Source organism: Festucalex cinctus, chromosome 4, assembly GCF_051991245.1.
Source record: "Festucalex cinctus isolate MCC-2025b chromosome 4, RoL_Fcin_1.0, whole genome shotgun sequence".
Taxonomy (NCBI): domain Eukaryota; kingdom Metazoa; phylum Chordata; class Actinopteri; order Syngnathiformes; family Syngnathidae; genus Festucalex; species Festucalex cinctus.
In genome coordinates, this window is record NC_135414.1 from 15125665 (window position 1) to 15143113 (window position 17449).

At 40.0% G+C, this 17449-nt stretch overlaps 2 protein-coding genes across 14 annotated transcripts in view; one reads left to right on the forward strand and one right to left on the reverse strand.

Annotated features, from left to right (window-relative positions):
• The window catches only part of LOC144017507 (C-myc promoter-binding protein-like), a 265503-nt gene extending 261688 nt beyond the window's left edge, over positions 1 to 3815 (forward strand). For 4 of the 6 annotated variants that reach the window (XM_077519143.1, XM_077519142.1, XM_077519147.1 and 1 more), the window contains 4 exons: positions 561 to 587; positions 1016 to 1178; positions 1561 to 1625; positions 1795 to 3815. In XM_077519143.1, the coding sequence (XP_077375269.1) occupies positions 561 to 587; positions 1016 to 1178; positions 1561 to 1625; positions 1795 to 1931 (392 nt within the window). In that variant the 3' untranslated portion in view covers positions 1932 to 3815. The remainder of the gene's footprint in view (positions 1 to 560; positions 588 to 1015; positions 1179 to 1560; positions 1626 to 1794) is intronic. The other 2 variants (XM_077519146.1, XM_077519148.1) reach the window with 1 other exon arrangement.
• A 172-nt stretch (positions 3816 to 3987) lies between these two features.
• On the reverse strand, positions 3988 to 16772 carry LOC144017508 (sodium/potassium/calcium exchanger 1-like). Of its 8 annotated transcripts, none has more exons than XM_077519154.1 (14): positions 16522 to 16772; positions 16103 to 16182; positions 15890 to 15959; positions 15119 to 15797; positions 11932 to 12090; positions 11709 to 11817; positions 9892 to 9933; positions 9575 to 9625; positions 9291 to 9356; positions 7900 to 8012; positions 5959 to 6177; positions 5809 to 5898; positions 5541 to 5707; positions 3988 to 4874 (listed from the first exon to the last, which is right to left on the reverse strand). In XM_077519154.1, the coding sequence occupies exons 2-14, from the start codon at positions 16107 to 16109 to the stop codon at positions 4625 to 4627; spliced, it is 2022 nt and encodes a 673-aa protein (XP_077375280.1). In that variant the 5' UTR covers positions 16110 to 16182; positions 16522 to 16772; the 3' UTR covers positions 3988 to 4624. The 8 variants fall into 8 exon arrangements, with proteins under 8 accessions (XP_077375280.1, XP_077375283.1, XP_077375282.1 ...); XM_077519157.1 differs by having other exon boundaries at positions 16098 to 16182; XM_077519156.1 differs by having other exon boundaries at positions 15890 to 16002; positions 16098 to 16182.
• Between the last annotated feature and the right edge of the window lie 677 nt (positions 16773 to 17449).

Here is a 17449-nt window from a genome sequence, read left to right on the forward strand (position 1 = left end):
TGGCATGAGACAGTCAGGCAGCCGCTATAAATCAGAAGACGAAGAAGAATTTCACCATACCACACAATAACATTCTGTAACCTCGATCCAAACCCACAAATGAACGGCTTGACCAGAAGATAATTCAAGTTTTAGAACAGACCTAAACCCAGTTGGAAATCTTGAGTGACTTGTTGGGGCGTTACAAAGGAGAACTATGACGCACTTAAGAGTTGGTAAATATTCCGTCAAAATGTGCCATGAAGAGATCCCGCCCAAAAAGAATGAATGTTGTAATCGGTGCAAAATGCACTTCAACAAAATGTTACTGTAATTCAAGGGTGTGCATGCTTCCTCACTAATATATTTCAACTTTTTAAATGTAATTATACAGTTATTTCATGACAAACAAAACCCAAGCATTTCGTATTTTATCTGCATTTCCTGTCAGTTGACTGTCAGTTGTAAATCGAGCGCTGTTGTGGGCTCAGTTGTAATTGTTTATTACAAAAGGAATGTGTTGTCGGTCGAGCCAGTCGTCTCCTTTTGCTAACAGGCTCCGTCTGCTCTTTGTCTTTCAGGGCTTAATTGTACTCTGTTGTTAGAAAGTGAGTGTTGTCTTCTGGCTGCACACGTGTGTGCTCGTGTGTGCTCTCTGTGCTTGCATCTGTGACCGTGAAGTCACCTTTTACTTTTCATGTTTTTTTCTTTTGTTTTTTTTTAGTGAGTGAACCTATTGTGTATGTGGTGAAAAACATTGATAAGAAGCGTCTGTCCCAAATACATCCATGCCTTGTATTTGAATGTGGGTGCTGGTTTTGTTCATTCAGATTTAGACAGACATAAAACGGGCTGATTATTAGCAGGTATGCCATTGTTGTCATTATTTAAACTTAGGCTAGCAGTACAAAGTGGTTAAATACTGGTTTGTATATTAAGTGTTATGAAATTAAGTACATCATGCTAAACAAACATCTGTCATTACAGAAAAAAGGGGGGGCCTTTTACTGACCAGATTTTGTGTATTGTTTGGTAGACGTGGGCTATTCGGTGTCCCGAACGGTCCCAAAAGAGGAGAAGGCGTTCACGGAAGAGCTGCTGCACAGTGTGGTGAGGAGCATCCAGAGGAATGACGTCGGCCGACCCATGGCTCATCTGCTGGAGCTACATGACCAGACGCTCGGACTCAAGAGGCAAAGGTCAGATTAGGTGACATGGAGCGAAGCGACTGAGTGTCACTGTACAATTATATATATATATTACTTTTTATTTCCATTTAGAATTCTTTTTTGTATTTAATGAAGGAATTATATTTTTATATCATTCCATTTTTATTTTCATATATATAGACAGATAGAGACAGATAGAGAAAAAAATTCTGGCCCTCCTTAGTTTTCAACAGTTACCTTGGAACATATGTGACATATGAAACAAAACTGAATGATTTAGTGTCTGATTTGATGTATATAACACAAAAGGATGGAGTACTGTGTACACTGTAAACAGCACTCAACCTTTTTGTGTACACTGTACAGTATCTATATGATGGCTGCCTGCTGATCTTAACTTTGTCCTGCATAGGAGTTTGTACAGAGACCTCCTCTTCCTGTCCCTGGTGGCGCTGGGAAAAGACAACATTGATATTGGTGAGTCGTTCTTTCGTGTTTGAAAGAAAATGCCAAACATACATTTTTTGGAGGAGTTCCACCTCCATCTGTGACTTTTTCCGAAACATCCTTTCATTATTCTGAGCAGAATTGAGCTGCAGGAAAGTTTCAAAAGGGACTTAATGGATTTCCGCTGCTCTTTCCGCAGACGCCTTTGACCGCGAGTACAAGCTGGCGTACGACCGCCTGTCACCGAGCCTGGTGAAGCTGACGCGCAATTGCGACCGACCCCCCAGCACGGGCGTCATGGAGTGTCGCCGGATGTTCGGGGAGCCTTACCTCTAACTCCGTTTAGCAGGCACCAACGTTCATCACGTCGCCTTCATTTCATCCTTCTTCTCGAAAAACTGTTACTACGCACCACAAGAGTATTTTTCAAAGCAATATTTTTCATGGAAATATGGCATGCGAAACTAGTAGTGATGATATTTTCATGTGAATTCTATTTATACAAAATGAGATGTATATATTCCAGTGTCAAACGTTGACTGTCGTGGGTGTCTTATGGTTAGTTTCCATCATGCTGCTTGACAGTTTGACTTGAATCGAAATGACTTCATTTAGACTATTCTAAACTGACCACCCAAGTTAACAATTCCAAACTTACTACATGGGAAAATGACTCGGAAAAAAAAGTACTGTATGTTAGCTGACGTGTTTACTTGTTTTATAACTGTGGTACAAATTGTCGAATGTTCAATACGTCCTTGTTGGACAAGAAGTTCGACGTAACATCTGTGTGGATGTTTGAATTGAGGAGGTAATGGAATAGTTTAACAATCCTCCTGAACTAATTTTCACACTTATCAAATTAGATATCATAATAGGAACATTAAGATGATCTGTAGTACGGGTGGACATTTTAATATCAATTTATCAATTGCTTGAACTTGTTTTTAGAATCATTTTAGCTTTCTATGATCTTCGTAGTACTCCATTTTATTACAAGGATTTCTCTTAGAAATGCTTTCTCACTGATATGTTCTCTACATACTGTACGTGGAGCAAGCAGATACTAAAAAGATAGATAATGCACTCAAATGAAAGCAGTCGTTCTTTTGGGAAATGACGTTTTTATTTTATTTTTTGCATTACAGCCAGGTCATTTCAGGCTCAATTTACTAGAGACACCAAACTACAGAGATGACATGACTCCTTCTTGTGATTGCTTCTAAGTAGGTCTTTCGATCATTCCAAAGCTCCAAAATTGCTAATTGTAGGATCTGTTGTCCCCACCCCCTATCATTTTGCACTCAACTTTCACATAGCGTGTTTACAGACATAAAATGAAATCAAGTTTGCACCTGTTTATACAGCTGCAAAGTGTTTTAGTGTGAAGACACCAAAGGATCAACATACAGTATATACATAGACGCTGCTACCGTATTGGATGTGGCAAAATGAAGTGATTGGTAAAAATATCTGATTCTTTTGCTGCTTGGAGATGTACCAACCATTTTACAATCAAAGCAAGATCTGATAGGATGTATTTGACCTTTATAATATTGTTGTACTAGTGAATTCACAAATCTTTTCCTTTTGTATTAAATTACTCCAACATATTAGTGTGTGTGAAAGGGTGATGAGGCATACATTTTTGTGGTAATTGTCAAAAGATGCTTCACACAGATGCGTTGCAGCAACAGGCCAAGCTGGTCAAGGAAGATTCTATGTATATACAGTATGTTTATGGGAAAGTGAATATCTATGTGAAATCTGTAGAAAGAAAATGATGTGATGACTCACAAAATTAAAATCATGGAATCATAAGTAGCTGCATAACAGAATTAACATCTTGTTACCACACATGTATTTTTTTGAGTGTTATGGTGGTTAAAGGAAGGTCTCAGGTCAAATGAAGGTCAACCACTTGTGTGACATGGGAAAAAAAAATATTTCAAGGTCATGCAGCTGTTGCACTTTGGCCCATAAGAGTGGGTGATTTAACTTGAAATGGCTCACTGCCTATGATGGGAACAGCTTGGGAAAGCTGACATTGATATGTGAAAAGGAAAATGTTTCAATGAATGACTGCACAATCTGTTTTAACGCTTTGTTAAAGAAAACAAAACTTTTTATAAGAGTTACATGTATGCCAGGTGTGGTGATGGTTCTGTCAAGGACCAGACATTCAGGGCTCTTTGAATGTAAATAAAGTCATATAATCACCATTGTCATTTATTTCCCCCCTCGGACTAATAATCAAGATTTATTTATTTTTTAAAATACGTCTTTGGCCAAGACAATAAGCAAAGACCTTACTCACTTCACTAGTTTTGCACTATACACTTTGTAAATATACAGATAGGGGAAAAATGTTAAACAATAATTTACTGCTGAATGTTTTGAAATGAAAACGTTTTTACTTGTGATTAGTACAGTACTACATTTGCATCCACTTCAGTTCAACACATGAGTTAAACAAGACATGATGACACCTTAGACACAAGTATCTGAACAGAAAGAACCCTCTGTATTCCCACACAGACGACATAATCTAGAATGAGTTTGGTAACAGGTTCTACATAGCAGTACAGTACTTTTGGGGGGTATCAATTCTGACGATGCTGTAAGCACAGGAGGTGTTTCCTCCACTCTGAAATGAAATTAATAAATGTACTGTTCGTGTACAAACAATACAATAAGACTGTAAATATTTAACAAGCTTTTTTCCCCACTTTGCTTGTGCTGATTTTTTAAATGCTTTTTATCCATTGGGCATACTTTTCCCACAAACCGCAACTGTACTTGTGCTGCAAAGTAACCAATATGAATGGTGGCCAGATTTTGCTAAGTTCGCTGCTGCCATCTAGTGCCTCAGCTCATAACTTTAGCTTGTCAGTTCAAGTTACCAATTTGTTGCCTTTAGCCGCTTAGCATCCCTGATCAACCCAATTTCAAACAGAGTAGTAGTCTAATTCATAAAAAGGGTTAGATAATATTTTTGCACAACATCCGGGTACGCACTGGGTCACGCGTTATATGGAGACGGGGCAGACGAGGACGCGTTCCTCCAGCAGGACACTCAGGACGAGGAACACAAAGTAGAGTGCGAACATGGTGAGGCCGAGCGTTCGGCTCATCTTCCACTGACACGCGGCGATGGAGCTGATGACGAAGAGGAGCATGAGGAAGAGCAGCACGATGGCGCAGAACAGGCCGTTGGAGCTGACGGTCACCGGCTGGCCGCCGTGCAACACGGAGTACAAGAGCCACGGGACTGGCAGACTACAAGTACAAAACAAATACAGTACTAGAGGCGGCATTACACAATTGGAGGACATTTCCTGCCCCCCTTTATGAAATTGTGAAAACATTTACTTTGTACTATATATAATTTTGTTGTAACCATCTAGAGGGAAAAAAGTGAGCTGCATGACTCAGCAGAAATGACAAGCTAATTCTGCTGACCATGTAAGTCAAACTTATTTTTCCACATTTTTCCATGTTTTCAGCACAGCATAATAATAAATAATAATAATAATAATAATAATAATAATTTCTAAAAAAAAAAAAGTGTAGGCTACCTTTGATGGTTGAGCTGGATACATCAAATTATCTGATGCTAAGTTTTCTATAAGTGGTCCATATTTCAATACTGTTAGTGCCTGGGCAGACCCATATGAAATTCATTTATGACAAATGAACTGCAGTACAGTATCCTCAATTGGCTAAATGATTGGATGTGAATGTCGTCCAAACGTGACAATCTTTTCAAGAGGACAAGAGGCTCTTTTCTCAGCAAAAAGTGTATTTCTTGATGGAGGAGAATGAATTAGAATATCAAATTTGACACCACTGCAGTTGCCTTTTAATCGGTTTATGGATACTTCTGCAATTTGACTTGTGCATTGCCTGGCCTGAATACAAGTCGCATATGCTAGACGGACTTACCCTACAGTGATGTCGAAGATGTTACTGCCAACCGAGCTGGACACGGCCATGTCTCCCAGACCTTTGCGGGCCACAATAACGCTGGTGATGAGGTCAGGGATGGACGTGCCGGCCGCCAGGATGGTGAGACCCATGATTTCCTCGGAGATGCCTATCGTCTCACCCACCTGGGCCCAGGAAAATGAACAAAATATACTTGATTTGTTGTTGGACTTGATTTGAGGATGTACTTTAGCACTAAAGTGAGCGCTGGTGAATGTGAACTGACCTGATGGGCCCACCACACCATCAGGTAGGAGAAAACTGCAATCCACACGATTGTGCCAATAAATGTAACGGCAAAGTACTTCTTGGACGTCTGTGGAATTCAAAAGTGACGTTTAGCCACAGAAATTCGGTTTGAGAAAAGCATACACACCGGGTTGCGGACGTCGGGCAGCGTGAGCCACAAGGGGAAGACGATGGGCAACAGCAGGAGGTAAGTGGCCTGCTTGCGTGGGCTTTCTGGCCAATCTAAAGACAAGGGCTCCTTCTCCTCCTCATCTTCCTCCTCGTCTCCATCGTCATCCTCACTTTCCCTCGACACGCTGCTATCTGCGTCGCCGCTCTCATCGCCACTTCTGCCGCCTGAGCTCTCCTGCGAGCGAGCGAGAGACATTTCTGACTGTTAGTGACTCAAGTGAAGGGTTGCTGATGAGTGGATCTCATGTTTTGATGCAGTCCAAATCCGCACGTCTGTTTTATCCACGGCTTGTTGAGCTTTTCGAGGGCTGCAGATGAGGGGTATATGCCATGGAAGAGGTGGGACTGTTTTTGCACATCAGCTTTGGTTCCGGTTCGGTTTGCGACGTGTGGACTGCATCAAAATACTTGTGCTTCCGACTTTGTGCCCCTCAGTTGCGCGTTCGCAACCCGGACCGGAATCAAATTCGTGTGCAAAATCACGGAAGTCGGAAGTCCCGCCTCTTCCGTGGCATATACCCCATTGTGGTTGACTTAGGATGAGAACGGGGTACATCCTGGCCCCGTTGCCAGCCAATCATAAGGCTGGCAGACAAACAAGCATTTTGTGGACATTTTATGGTCATTTTAGAGATTTCTTCTTTTGGTTTTGGATATTTTATAGTTACATTTTAAATGTATTCTTTTCTGCTTTTTTTTTTTTTTTAAATCAATTTTCTGACTTTTTGCAAGTTTTTTTTTTTTTTTCAATTTCATGGAATTTTATAGTAATTTTCTGCTTTTCCTTTCTTTTTGGACAATTTATGGTCACTTTTTGAACATTTTTTTTAGGTAATTTTTAAAAGTTTTCCATCTACACTTCATTTCTCTTTTTCTGATAACTTAATTTGAATTTTTTTTTATTTAATTTAAAAATATATCCATCCATCCATCTTCTTGACCGCTTATTCCTCACAAGGGTCGCGGGGGGTGCTGGCGCCTATCTCAGCTGGCTCTGGGCAGTAGGCAGGTGACACCCTGGACTGGTTGCCAGCCAATCGCAATAAAAATATATATATATATATATATATATTTATTTATTTTTATCTAAATCATTAATTCATTTAAAGAATATTTTTTCCAAAAACTAAAAAAAAAATCTGTAAATAATAATAACAGTAATTTCTACTAATTTTTTTTAGAGATCCATGGGGAGGCACAGTTAGAGAGAATAGAGAGAGAGAACCGTGGCTCACAAGGTTGCAGACCCCTGTTTTGGGCAAACAAACCTCCCCACAAGTGCTTATTTGCCTTTTTCTTTTGCCTCACCTGCTAAATAAATGGTCAGTTCTCCTACTTTAGGTAGTGTGTAATAATTGACCACTAGATGGCACCAAATAATAGAATACAGCCGAAGTGCATGCGTTTCAAAGCAGCTACACTGCAGTGTCAGAGAGATCAAACTTCTCAAGCCTATTAATTATAATGTCGTGTTTAGACCGATGAGGTCGCATATCCATATTATTGTCAAGAAATGTTTAAGGTTGACTTCCACTTTAAGGTGATGCTTCAGCCATGTAATATAATTAGTAATTAATTACTTTACCTATGATTCTATATATATTTAAAAAAAAAAAAAAAAGTATGTTTGTCATAGGACATATGTTTGTGCATTATTATTGAAATCAGTAGTGGGTTTTTAAAATGAATGAATTTAGTTCACCGCTAGATGGTGATAATTATTACACACTATGCCTTTAAACCTGCGGAAAATGTTCTTGTAATACTGACCTCAAAATCAGCAACATTAGTGTACAAAAAGCAGAAATGATCTAATGTGCGCACACACAAGCTCAACCTAAGGCCACTTTATTATTTGTTGAGCAAGTATTGTGGTGCATGAGCGCGAGTTGCATACCTGTGAGCCATCCTGCTGCTTTTTCTCCTGCTCAGCTGGAGGCTGCGAGGTGGATGGCTCCTCTGCTGCTGTACCAGGCCCGGACCGCTCGCATTTTGGTTTGTGATCGGCATCTGGATTATACAATAACATTCTCATATACATTATATGTTTTAAACATTCGATTTGAAGTTCTCTTAAATTCACACAAGGAAGACATTACAAACAAACATGTCTGAAGCTCATTATTCAGGTTTACCAGCGAGGAATTTCACACACAGCACACAGACAACCATCAGGATGTTCATCATCTTCTGGACTGATTTGGACTCATTTGGGCCACTTCAAGGTCCCTGCAAAAGCACTTTGTTCTGCTTCTCAGGCTCTCAAGCACCTCATTAGTCGAAATGTGATGTATGTGCACAGACAGACTTCTGATTGCTGAGATCAACCTCCTTCAAGCCTAAACCATCAGTAATATTCAGTAAATGACTCAATGTACCTTGAGAGCGGGAAAAAAAACACTGACAACCAAAACTGACAAAATTCAAAATAAATAAATGACTAAAAGTGAAAGTAAAAAACTGATATAAAAAAATATAATTCAAAAATTATATCCAAAAAAAATAAATATAAATGGGGGGGGGAGAACAAAAAATTAACCAAATAATAAAGGTTACATGTTAGATCAAAGTGGGCCAAAAATGTCTCACTTACATTCACATTATCAATCAATCAATCAATCAAACTTTATTTATATAGCACCTTTCATACATTCAAAATGCAACTCAAAGTGTTGAACATCTATAGTACAATGAAAAGCAAAAAAAGAAAAAGCCACCCCTCCTCCCACATGCCCATGATCGTACCCACAGACACACCCAAAACACAACAGACATACGAAAACCACAACATGGCGGGGCACAGAAGTACCTTGTAAGGAAAGGCACCCAAGAGGAGTTCGTCCACAGTGAGAGGGATGAAGACCATTATGCAAAACTGACGGATGTGCACGCCTGCTACTCTCTCATTTGCCATATTACGGTCTGTCCTCTTAACCTACAGTACATGCTCCTTTCATGTAAACGTACTGTATGTGATAGCATTCTCACAAGCCATAAAGCACATGTTTTTTGTGACCAGCAACATAATTGTACTGTTACATTCTTCACATTCTGAATGTTAGCTTAAGAAAGAAGTCTTGGAAACATGAGCTAGCAGCCTGTGGAATGAGATAGTTTTGTTGTTTTTTTTCGTTAAATGTTTGGCTATATTTTGTACCGTTTTCTCGGCATAATTTTCTAAAATTTCACACAATGCATCCTGTGCAGCACCCATACACATAATTGTGAATAAACGTAAGCTATAATCATGACATTAGCTCCATCAATATCGCTCACATTCCGACTCACCTTCCAAGAGGTGCTGATGTGACTTCCCTGTGCCAGCGGCATTCAGAGGCTTTACTTTGTTAATTGCTGTAGTTAAAGAGAATGATTGCTTGAAGTATTGTGAAAAAGAGAACTGTCACGGATAGACGATATTGTATTTTGAACAGTTAAAAAAAAAATAAAAAATTCCAAATGATCATCGGCAGTCATGCAAAAACAAAATTCCACATTGATGTACACTTATAAACACATAAGCGCACAGTTCTGGAGCAACACAGCAAAACATAGCACACGCCACAAGTTACCTTTCTTCTGCATAAACCCCTCCGCTCTGACATCACCGTTAATGGACGTCTCTGAGAAAAATACACAAAATGTGACTCGAGTCACACGCTAGCTACAGCTAAACAAAATTAATTAATGAATTAATTAATTACTGGTAGGTTTTTCATTTATGGTGAGAATAAGATGAAACAACAAACTTGCTTGAACATGACTTTCACATTACGCCAAACACACGAATGGGTCACTTCAGGTGAACTCACAATTGTACAGGCGTAAGCAAAAACTAACACAAAGAAAGTACTGTAACATGAGACAAAAAAAGCAGCACAACTCTTACCTCTTGCGGCAGGGGGTTTGAGTGTCCCTGTAAGGGTCGAGTCTACAACAGAAACCACAACAAGCTCTTTCTGGTCCTGATCATATTTTGCGGAGAACGTTTCTGTTTGTGTTTATTTACAGCAAGGGTCAGAATGCCCATCAGGAAAAACACGCTATGTTACCCTTATCCAAGATGGTTTAGGGTGAGCGACTGGTTACGCTCGGGATTTACCACCAGCCAGGCACAGACACATGCACACATTCGCACATTTACCCAGAAAGAACCCACACAAGCTTGAAAAGGATTTGATTTTCGGCATCAGCATCTCAATGTGTCAATTCCGATATTTGGCAGTATAAAATTCTGATAACCAAGTAATCGTCTGATTAAAAATAAATGAATAAAATAACTTATATTTTGGTCTAGTCATGCTTACAATGATACAGTTATATTGTTTTGTTATATTTAGTATTTATTTAACTTTACAACAAAGAAAACTTGGCAAAAATCTGAACATTTTGGGAGAGATTATATTTTTGGGGTGAGCGGAAATGTTAAAAATAATCTCTTTTTTTGTGGATTTTAAAAGAGCTAATATCCAATTAATCAGTTAAAGCGGAAGTCAACATTAAACATTTCTTGACAATAATGTTATATGTGACCTCACTTGTGTAAACATAACATTCTGATTAATATTACATTTGTGGAATATGAGTTATTAAGCAAAATCCAGCTATTTTTATCCATCTCAGGGGGCAGCATTTTTTTTTATTGTAACAATCAAAACAAACAACAAAATAAACAACAACAAAACCTTTCAGTCAACTCCTAATACCTAATTCAAACAAACTTTCAAGTCTATCGGGGGTTACATGAAAAGTTCCACTTAAATGCAACAACGTACGCTCAGATTTAACAAAGGACTGAGGGGACGGCCATTTTGCCACTTGATGTCGAATAAAGATGACATCACAGTTGCTCAGGGCTCAGGCAACGACCAATCACAGCTCACCTGTTTTCTGAAGCTGGGTTGTGATTGGTTGAACCTGAGCAACTGTGATGTCATTTCCAGTCGACAGCAAGTGGCAAAATGGCCGCCTTCTAATATTGATAAAAACTGCTGAATTTTGCTACTTAACTCATATTCCACTAACGCAATATTAACCAAAATACCGCATTTAGACGAGTGAGGCTGCATAGAACATATTGCCAAGACATTTTGGGGGTGTTGGCTTCCCCTTTAAGCCCTTTTGTTGTTGTTGTTTTTTTTTTAGTAAATTTTGTAACCTATTTTTATTTTTTATTTTTTATTTTTTTTTCTCTGAATGTTAACTACTGTTTTTTGATGCTTATGTGTTGTCTTTCCTTGTGTAAAGCACATTGAGTTGCCTTGTGTATGAAATGTGCTATACAAATAAACTTGCCTTGCCTTGCCTTGCCTAACATGTACATCTAAACAGCTATTTTGGTTATAAAAGTGGTGTGATCTACAAGATGCTGATGATGCAGGTTACCATGGTGATGGCTCTATTTCATTAGAGCTAAAGAGCTTGCTATCATGCTGGCTTTTATCCAGCTTGTATGAGCGTGTATTGGAAAGCTGATTAGGGATCAGCTGTGACCGAGTGTGGCAAGAGTAAAGAACGGACCTTGCAATTTTAAGGACGAGCCTCATCAAGACGCTCACTCTCACAAAGGACAAAGTAGACCATGTGGCTTAGACTGGCGTCACACATCACCTTCCTTGACCACCTATGCCACTTAAGCTACTGATAAACTAGCCTGAAGATTCAGAATTGTGATTGCAGCTTGCGCTCGCATCCTCCGCTCTTTACCTTCCCCCAGCGGGTCCAGTGTGTGGATCATCAGCTGGAAGATGGTGCTCCTCAACGAGGCGTTGTGGAGGGAGGCTGAGCTCCCGCCTCTCTGTAGGGAAGGACGCACCTGCCATCATCAACACAAAGCCAACGTCAATATGTAAATATGGTGTTCTGTTCGCAACAGGAATGTGCAGACATTATTATTATTATTATTGTTAATCGGGTATTATATTTGTACCCTGAGTTTGGCTGTGTACTCTTGGAGTTCCGATGGTTTGCTGAGTAGAGAGCTCTGAGGTGGCTCTGATTGCTGTCTGGATTTATCCTCAACATTCGACACAGCAACGGGCGCAGCAGCAGTTAGGGGAGGTGGAGAACGCGCTGATGGTTCACTCTCCTGTGAAGTCAATGACAGACTTTGTTATTGAAAGATGTTTGGAAAAAAAAAAAGAGCACACGTTCAGTGTGGGGTTTTGTCAATACTCATCCATCCATTTTCTACCATCTATCTTGTTCAGTATCACAGGAGAGCTGAATCCTAATGGAACAAGTTCCAGTGCCTTTTCCAAGTACATGTGAACTTGTAGGACAAAATCTCATGTCCTCTCTGTTCTCCTAAGCAAAAGTATAGACCTGGTCCAGACCAAGCCACATTGCACCTCCTGGAAGCTTGACTAAACAGCAGTGATTTCCACCCCAGTAGGCCTACTCCGGAATAGACTTTCCCGTGAAGGCTGGGTGGTAAGGCTGGACGATTATGGGAAACATAATAATCATGGTTATTTTGATGGAGATTGTAATCACCATGAATAAAATGATATTTTTTTCAACTACTAAAACTCAACTACCCAAAACTATTGTAGCCTTACGCCCATTCATCCCTTCAAGTTCAGTATTTTCTTCTTGAACACTATTCTTTTTGTCAAGTATAACATAAACTTACGGTATAGATATCATATAAAATTCAAGCCTCTTGTATTTTCATTCTTCATTTTCAAACTTAAGCATTACACTACGCATTATTATATCTATTTTATCTTGTGTTATTTTCACAAGTTTGGGGACTTATTGGGCTATCCTGGGACCTCAGGGATTGTATTTTGTGTTATGTCATGTGGAAGTGTGTGTTAGTATGGCCAAAAAAAAAAGAAAAGAAAGTCTTTGGATATACTAAGATCATTGAACTTTGAAGGAAAGAAAATTCTGTAAATCCTTAAACTAAAAATGAATACATTAAGAAAGTAAAATAAAAATACTGTATACTAAAACAATAATTGCAAAACAAATACTGGGAGTTCTTGCGTGTTTTGGCTTCTTGGGGCAGTGTGGTGCCATGCGTCCAGGGTGTACACACTTACAATGAGAAAACAGAAGAACAATGAGATTGAATTATATTAAAATAACTCGTTTTCACAAATTGGGAAGAATTTGTGCCTTTGGGTGGTGTGCTGTTATCTTGTGGGTATGTGTTTACACAGCATTTGTGTGTGAATATTCGTTATTTGAAGGACTATTATTCCCAAAGTTGATGCTAACTTCCTGTTAGCATTTGAATGGGATCCACCATGCTCTTTAGGATTAGCACTAGGGTAGCGGTGTTTTAAAAACAAAGCATGTTTTGTATTTAATTAAATACACAGTCTTTGACTGATGAAGCCTGTGAAACATCCTTAATGATGTAAGTGCATCAATGATGCTGTTGAGGGATGCATGAAAAAAATCCACTTCAAGCATATGAAGGAAGTGGTTGTGGAGTGTTGATGACTGGCTAGACTGTGTGCATAAATCAGCATAATGCCATCTTATCCAATCAGTAGAAAATGTTGAAGCAGTGGTGTAGCTTCACCTGCTTTGGATACCAATTCAAGCAGCATCCTTTGGAATTTTTGCACAAAAAAAAAATCAATAATAAATGTATAGTGAAATGGAATAATTTTGAAAAACTGTTTTCCTAATTGTTATGGAAGGAATTTTGAAAGCTCACGCTGGGTTATGGAAATATGACAAGGATTTTCAAGTATGCATAAAAGCATCACATATTCGGGTAATGATGACCCGCTGATGTGGGCTCACGCATGCTGACACTTGAGTAAAGAAGCAAATGCAACCTGTAAATGTGCTGGTGGTACTAACTTCAAACCATTCTGAATATGAATGTGTCCACATGTCTGTCTTGTTTTAGCAGTCTGTAAAACAACAATACCTTTGATCAAAACATGGCAACAACCCGTTACTTACTCATTTTCAATACTACTGGTATTTTCTGACGCAGACAGACACCTGGAGTCCTTTCTGCTCAGGATCAAAGGCCTTTAGACAAACACAGGCCATCACCTGCTCATACTACAAATCACTGTCCTTCCTATACAGGATGCGAAAGAGACATCGTCCTAAATGCGTGCAGATGAAAGCACAGAAAATGGATTTTGCATGACATGAAGTCAAGAAAGAAGGATGTTGTTGTGAGAGACCATTGTTGATGATGGGAGCTGCATAACAATAATCTCAAGATCAACACTTCTTTGGATACTATGGCTTCTTCACACGTTCCCAAACCATTCATGTTAGCTTCATGCATGTGAATAGGAATGCTTGTTTGTCTATATGTGCCCTGCGATTGGTTGGTGACCAGTCCAGAGTGTACACCGCCTCTCACACAAAGTTTGCTGCGATAGGCTCCAGCTCACCCATGACTTTAAGAGGGATGTAACGATAATGGCAATATCGCAATGTTAAAACTGCCACAATATATCGTCATCATCATGTCACGTTATTAAAAGCAGCACATCTGTTGAAAAAAAGTCAGATTGATTTCCATTTTGGCAGTCCTAGAATCCTCTGGTGGCTAGTTTTTTTTTTTTTAGTGCAGTTTAATTTTCACAGGGCATATTTTGGCCCTTCTGTTTAAAATTAATCACTAATCGTCAGATGAAGGGGTACACAAAATGCTTGTGAACCGAGTCAATATGTGGAGGAGCTCAATGTGTGCGTGCATTAGCAAGCAAGTGCCTCAATATTAAGTGTTACTAGAAATTTTATGTTTTTATAATATATATATATATATATATATATATATATATATATATATATATATATATATATATATATATATATATATATATGACATCAGTGTTGCTCAGGTCTGAGGTAACAATCAAACACAGCTGACCTGTTTTCTGAAGCTAAACTATGAGTGTGAGTGGCAAAATGGCCACCTCCTGAGATGGATAAAATGGCTGGATTAACTCATATTCCACTTACGCAATATTAACCAGAATACCATATTTACACCAGTGGGGCTACATACTTTTAATCACTTTTAAGTTCCCTGCACACATCAGGTCACTGGTCATTGGCTGCTGTTAGTAACACATGGTATTAATTTTAATGGACATAGAAAAAGGTTTCCTGTGATTGTGGCTGACCTTGTCAGGCTCATCATTGGTCCACACTTGGACGATGCTCACATGCTTGTTGAGCTGCATCTTGACCACGTGCTCAATCTGACTGTTGAACTTCATGAAGCACACATAGCTGATGTAGCCCAGCACCAACATGGCGCTCTCCCACCACAGCATTGTGTTATCCAGGAAGAATATGATGAGCATGATGAGGTCCAGGATGTAGAAGGACACGTCCCGGAAGAGCGGCCACCAGGTCAGGTGCAGCATCTCCCGAGAGAAGATGGCGCACATGCCGATCACAAAGAGGATGTTGAAGACGGCCGAGCCCACGATTGTGCCGATGCCCACGTTGCTGTGGGAGACAAAGACACCAATCAGGGAGGTAAATAGCTCCGGGGCCGATCCGCCGGCGGCCATGAAGGTGGCGCCGGCCACATCATCGGAAATGTCCAGCTTGTTTGTGATGACCTCCAGAGCAGGAACAAAAAATTCGTCGCAAACTATAGCGAGGGCCACAAACATATACATCATCCCAATGGCATGCAGAAGCACCCAGCCTTGGCGTCGCTGTTCCACCGAGAAGATGTCCTCCGGGTATTCGCCCTTTCTGTGTGGCGGCTGGAGTGGAGTGGGTGCTGTTGTGGTCGGCGGAGGTTTGGGAGGTTGCGGTTCCACATAGATACATTGCTCAATATCTGTCCTGTTGACAATAATCAAAGTGGGTTGGGTGCTCTTTGGTGACTTGACCTGCTCTTGTGTTACACTGGGTGCTGTTAACTCTTGGATGCTGACCTCTTCAACACCATCATCACCTCCTTTTTCTTCCAAAATGTCCCGGGTATGGATGGAAACGCTTGACAGCCTGGTTGTCAACGTCAGCGTGTAGAAGAAACACAAGAGCACACCTGAGATGAAGAAGAGGACACGACTGCATCGGAGTCTCCTTGGACGAGGGGTCACATTGATTGTCCTCATGTCAAAACAGAAAATGATGTCATACACAACCCTTCATTGTTCTTGCGCTGCTATGAAGTGAAGTCCAAAATATTCCATCTCATGGTGGCCGACTTACACCTGTGGCAGAGCTGAGAACCAAAGAAAAACAGCAAGAGCAATGTAAACACAAACAGCTCATTCCTAGTGCATAGCTGTAGATACAGAAGCGAAAGATACAAACGGCCACCTGTTACTATGACTACACAGATGATTTGGTACCATTTGGCACACATTACACACGATTTATTTAGTCTAGCTTATACATTTAATACATTGTAGTGCGCGTCAGGAGAAAACACCGATAACTTGTCATGGCTGCTGAAATGACACAAACGCACGTTTAAAAATGCGATTTTTAATTAGTAAGCAGTCCGGCGCGGTTAACAAAGTTAACCGTATCCCACCTTATATATAGCGAGCAGTCTTACCTGAAGCGCCGGCTGCTCGGCTCGTCTCCCCCGAGCGAGCTTCACTTCACCGCACCTGAGTCACTCAGACACGCTGAGTACGGTTTTTGGGAGGCTACAAGGACGCCCCGCATGTCAAGGTTTGAACATGGCTCAGCATAATGCTACTAAGAGGATTTGGAGCCAAACACCTCTCACGTTCCCTTTCAGATATAAGCCAACATTCATATTTGATGACACCGGAGGGCGGAGGCGGCGGTAGACAGCATGTTGCTAATTGGTGTGTCCCCTGCATTGGGGGGTGGTGGGGGCGGGCTATGTTAAGTGTGGCCGAGACGTTTATCATTACAGTATTCGAAATAATTAATTTTTTGTTGTATAGCTTTCATTAAGCATTGTTGTCAATCAGTGAGGCTAATGGTTCAATTTGCAGAATTATGTCGTGATTGATTCAACACTATACATATAGGCAAAAGTGAAAATGTACAAACTCTGAAATGTACTTGAGTACAAAAGTACAACAGAACACGGTCCGGATTACTTGGGACAGGAAGAAAGTTGCCACTAACAAAAAACCACTAACAAGAAAATATATATATGTTTTCCTCCTTTATTAGCTTTGCTGCATACCAAATCTCACAAGATACTCACTACTCAGACAATATATCAGCAGCAAACGGGGGAACACCTACATCAAAATCTTTTTTTTTTTTCTTTTTTTTTTTGAAGACTGTCACAAGGCAACAAAATTTACCACAAATCATCTGTGCAGCCGACTATACATCACTAAGTTATCATACTGTAAGGTCATGGGAGGGAATACCTTGCTTCTCCAAATCTGTTTGTCATTATTATGTTTCTCCCGCTGACCTAGTTTTTTCAATCATTCAAACAATCTATCAAGATGTCAACTCTTTTTCACATAGCTTCATCTTCCATGTAGGTTGAA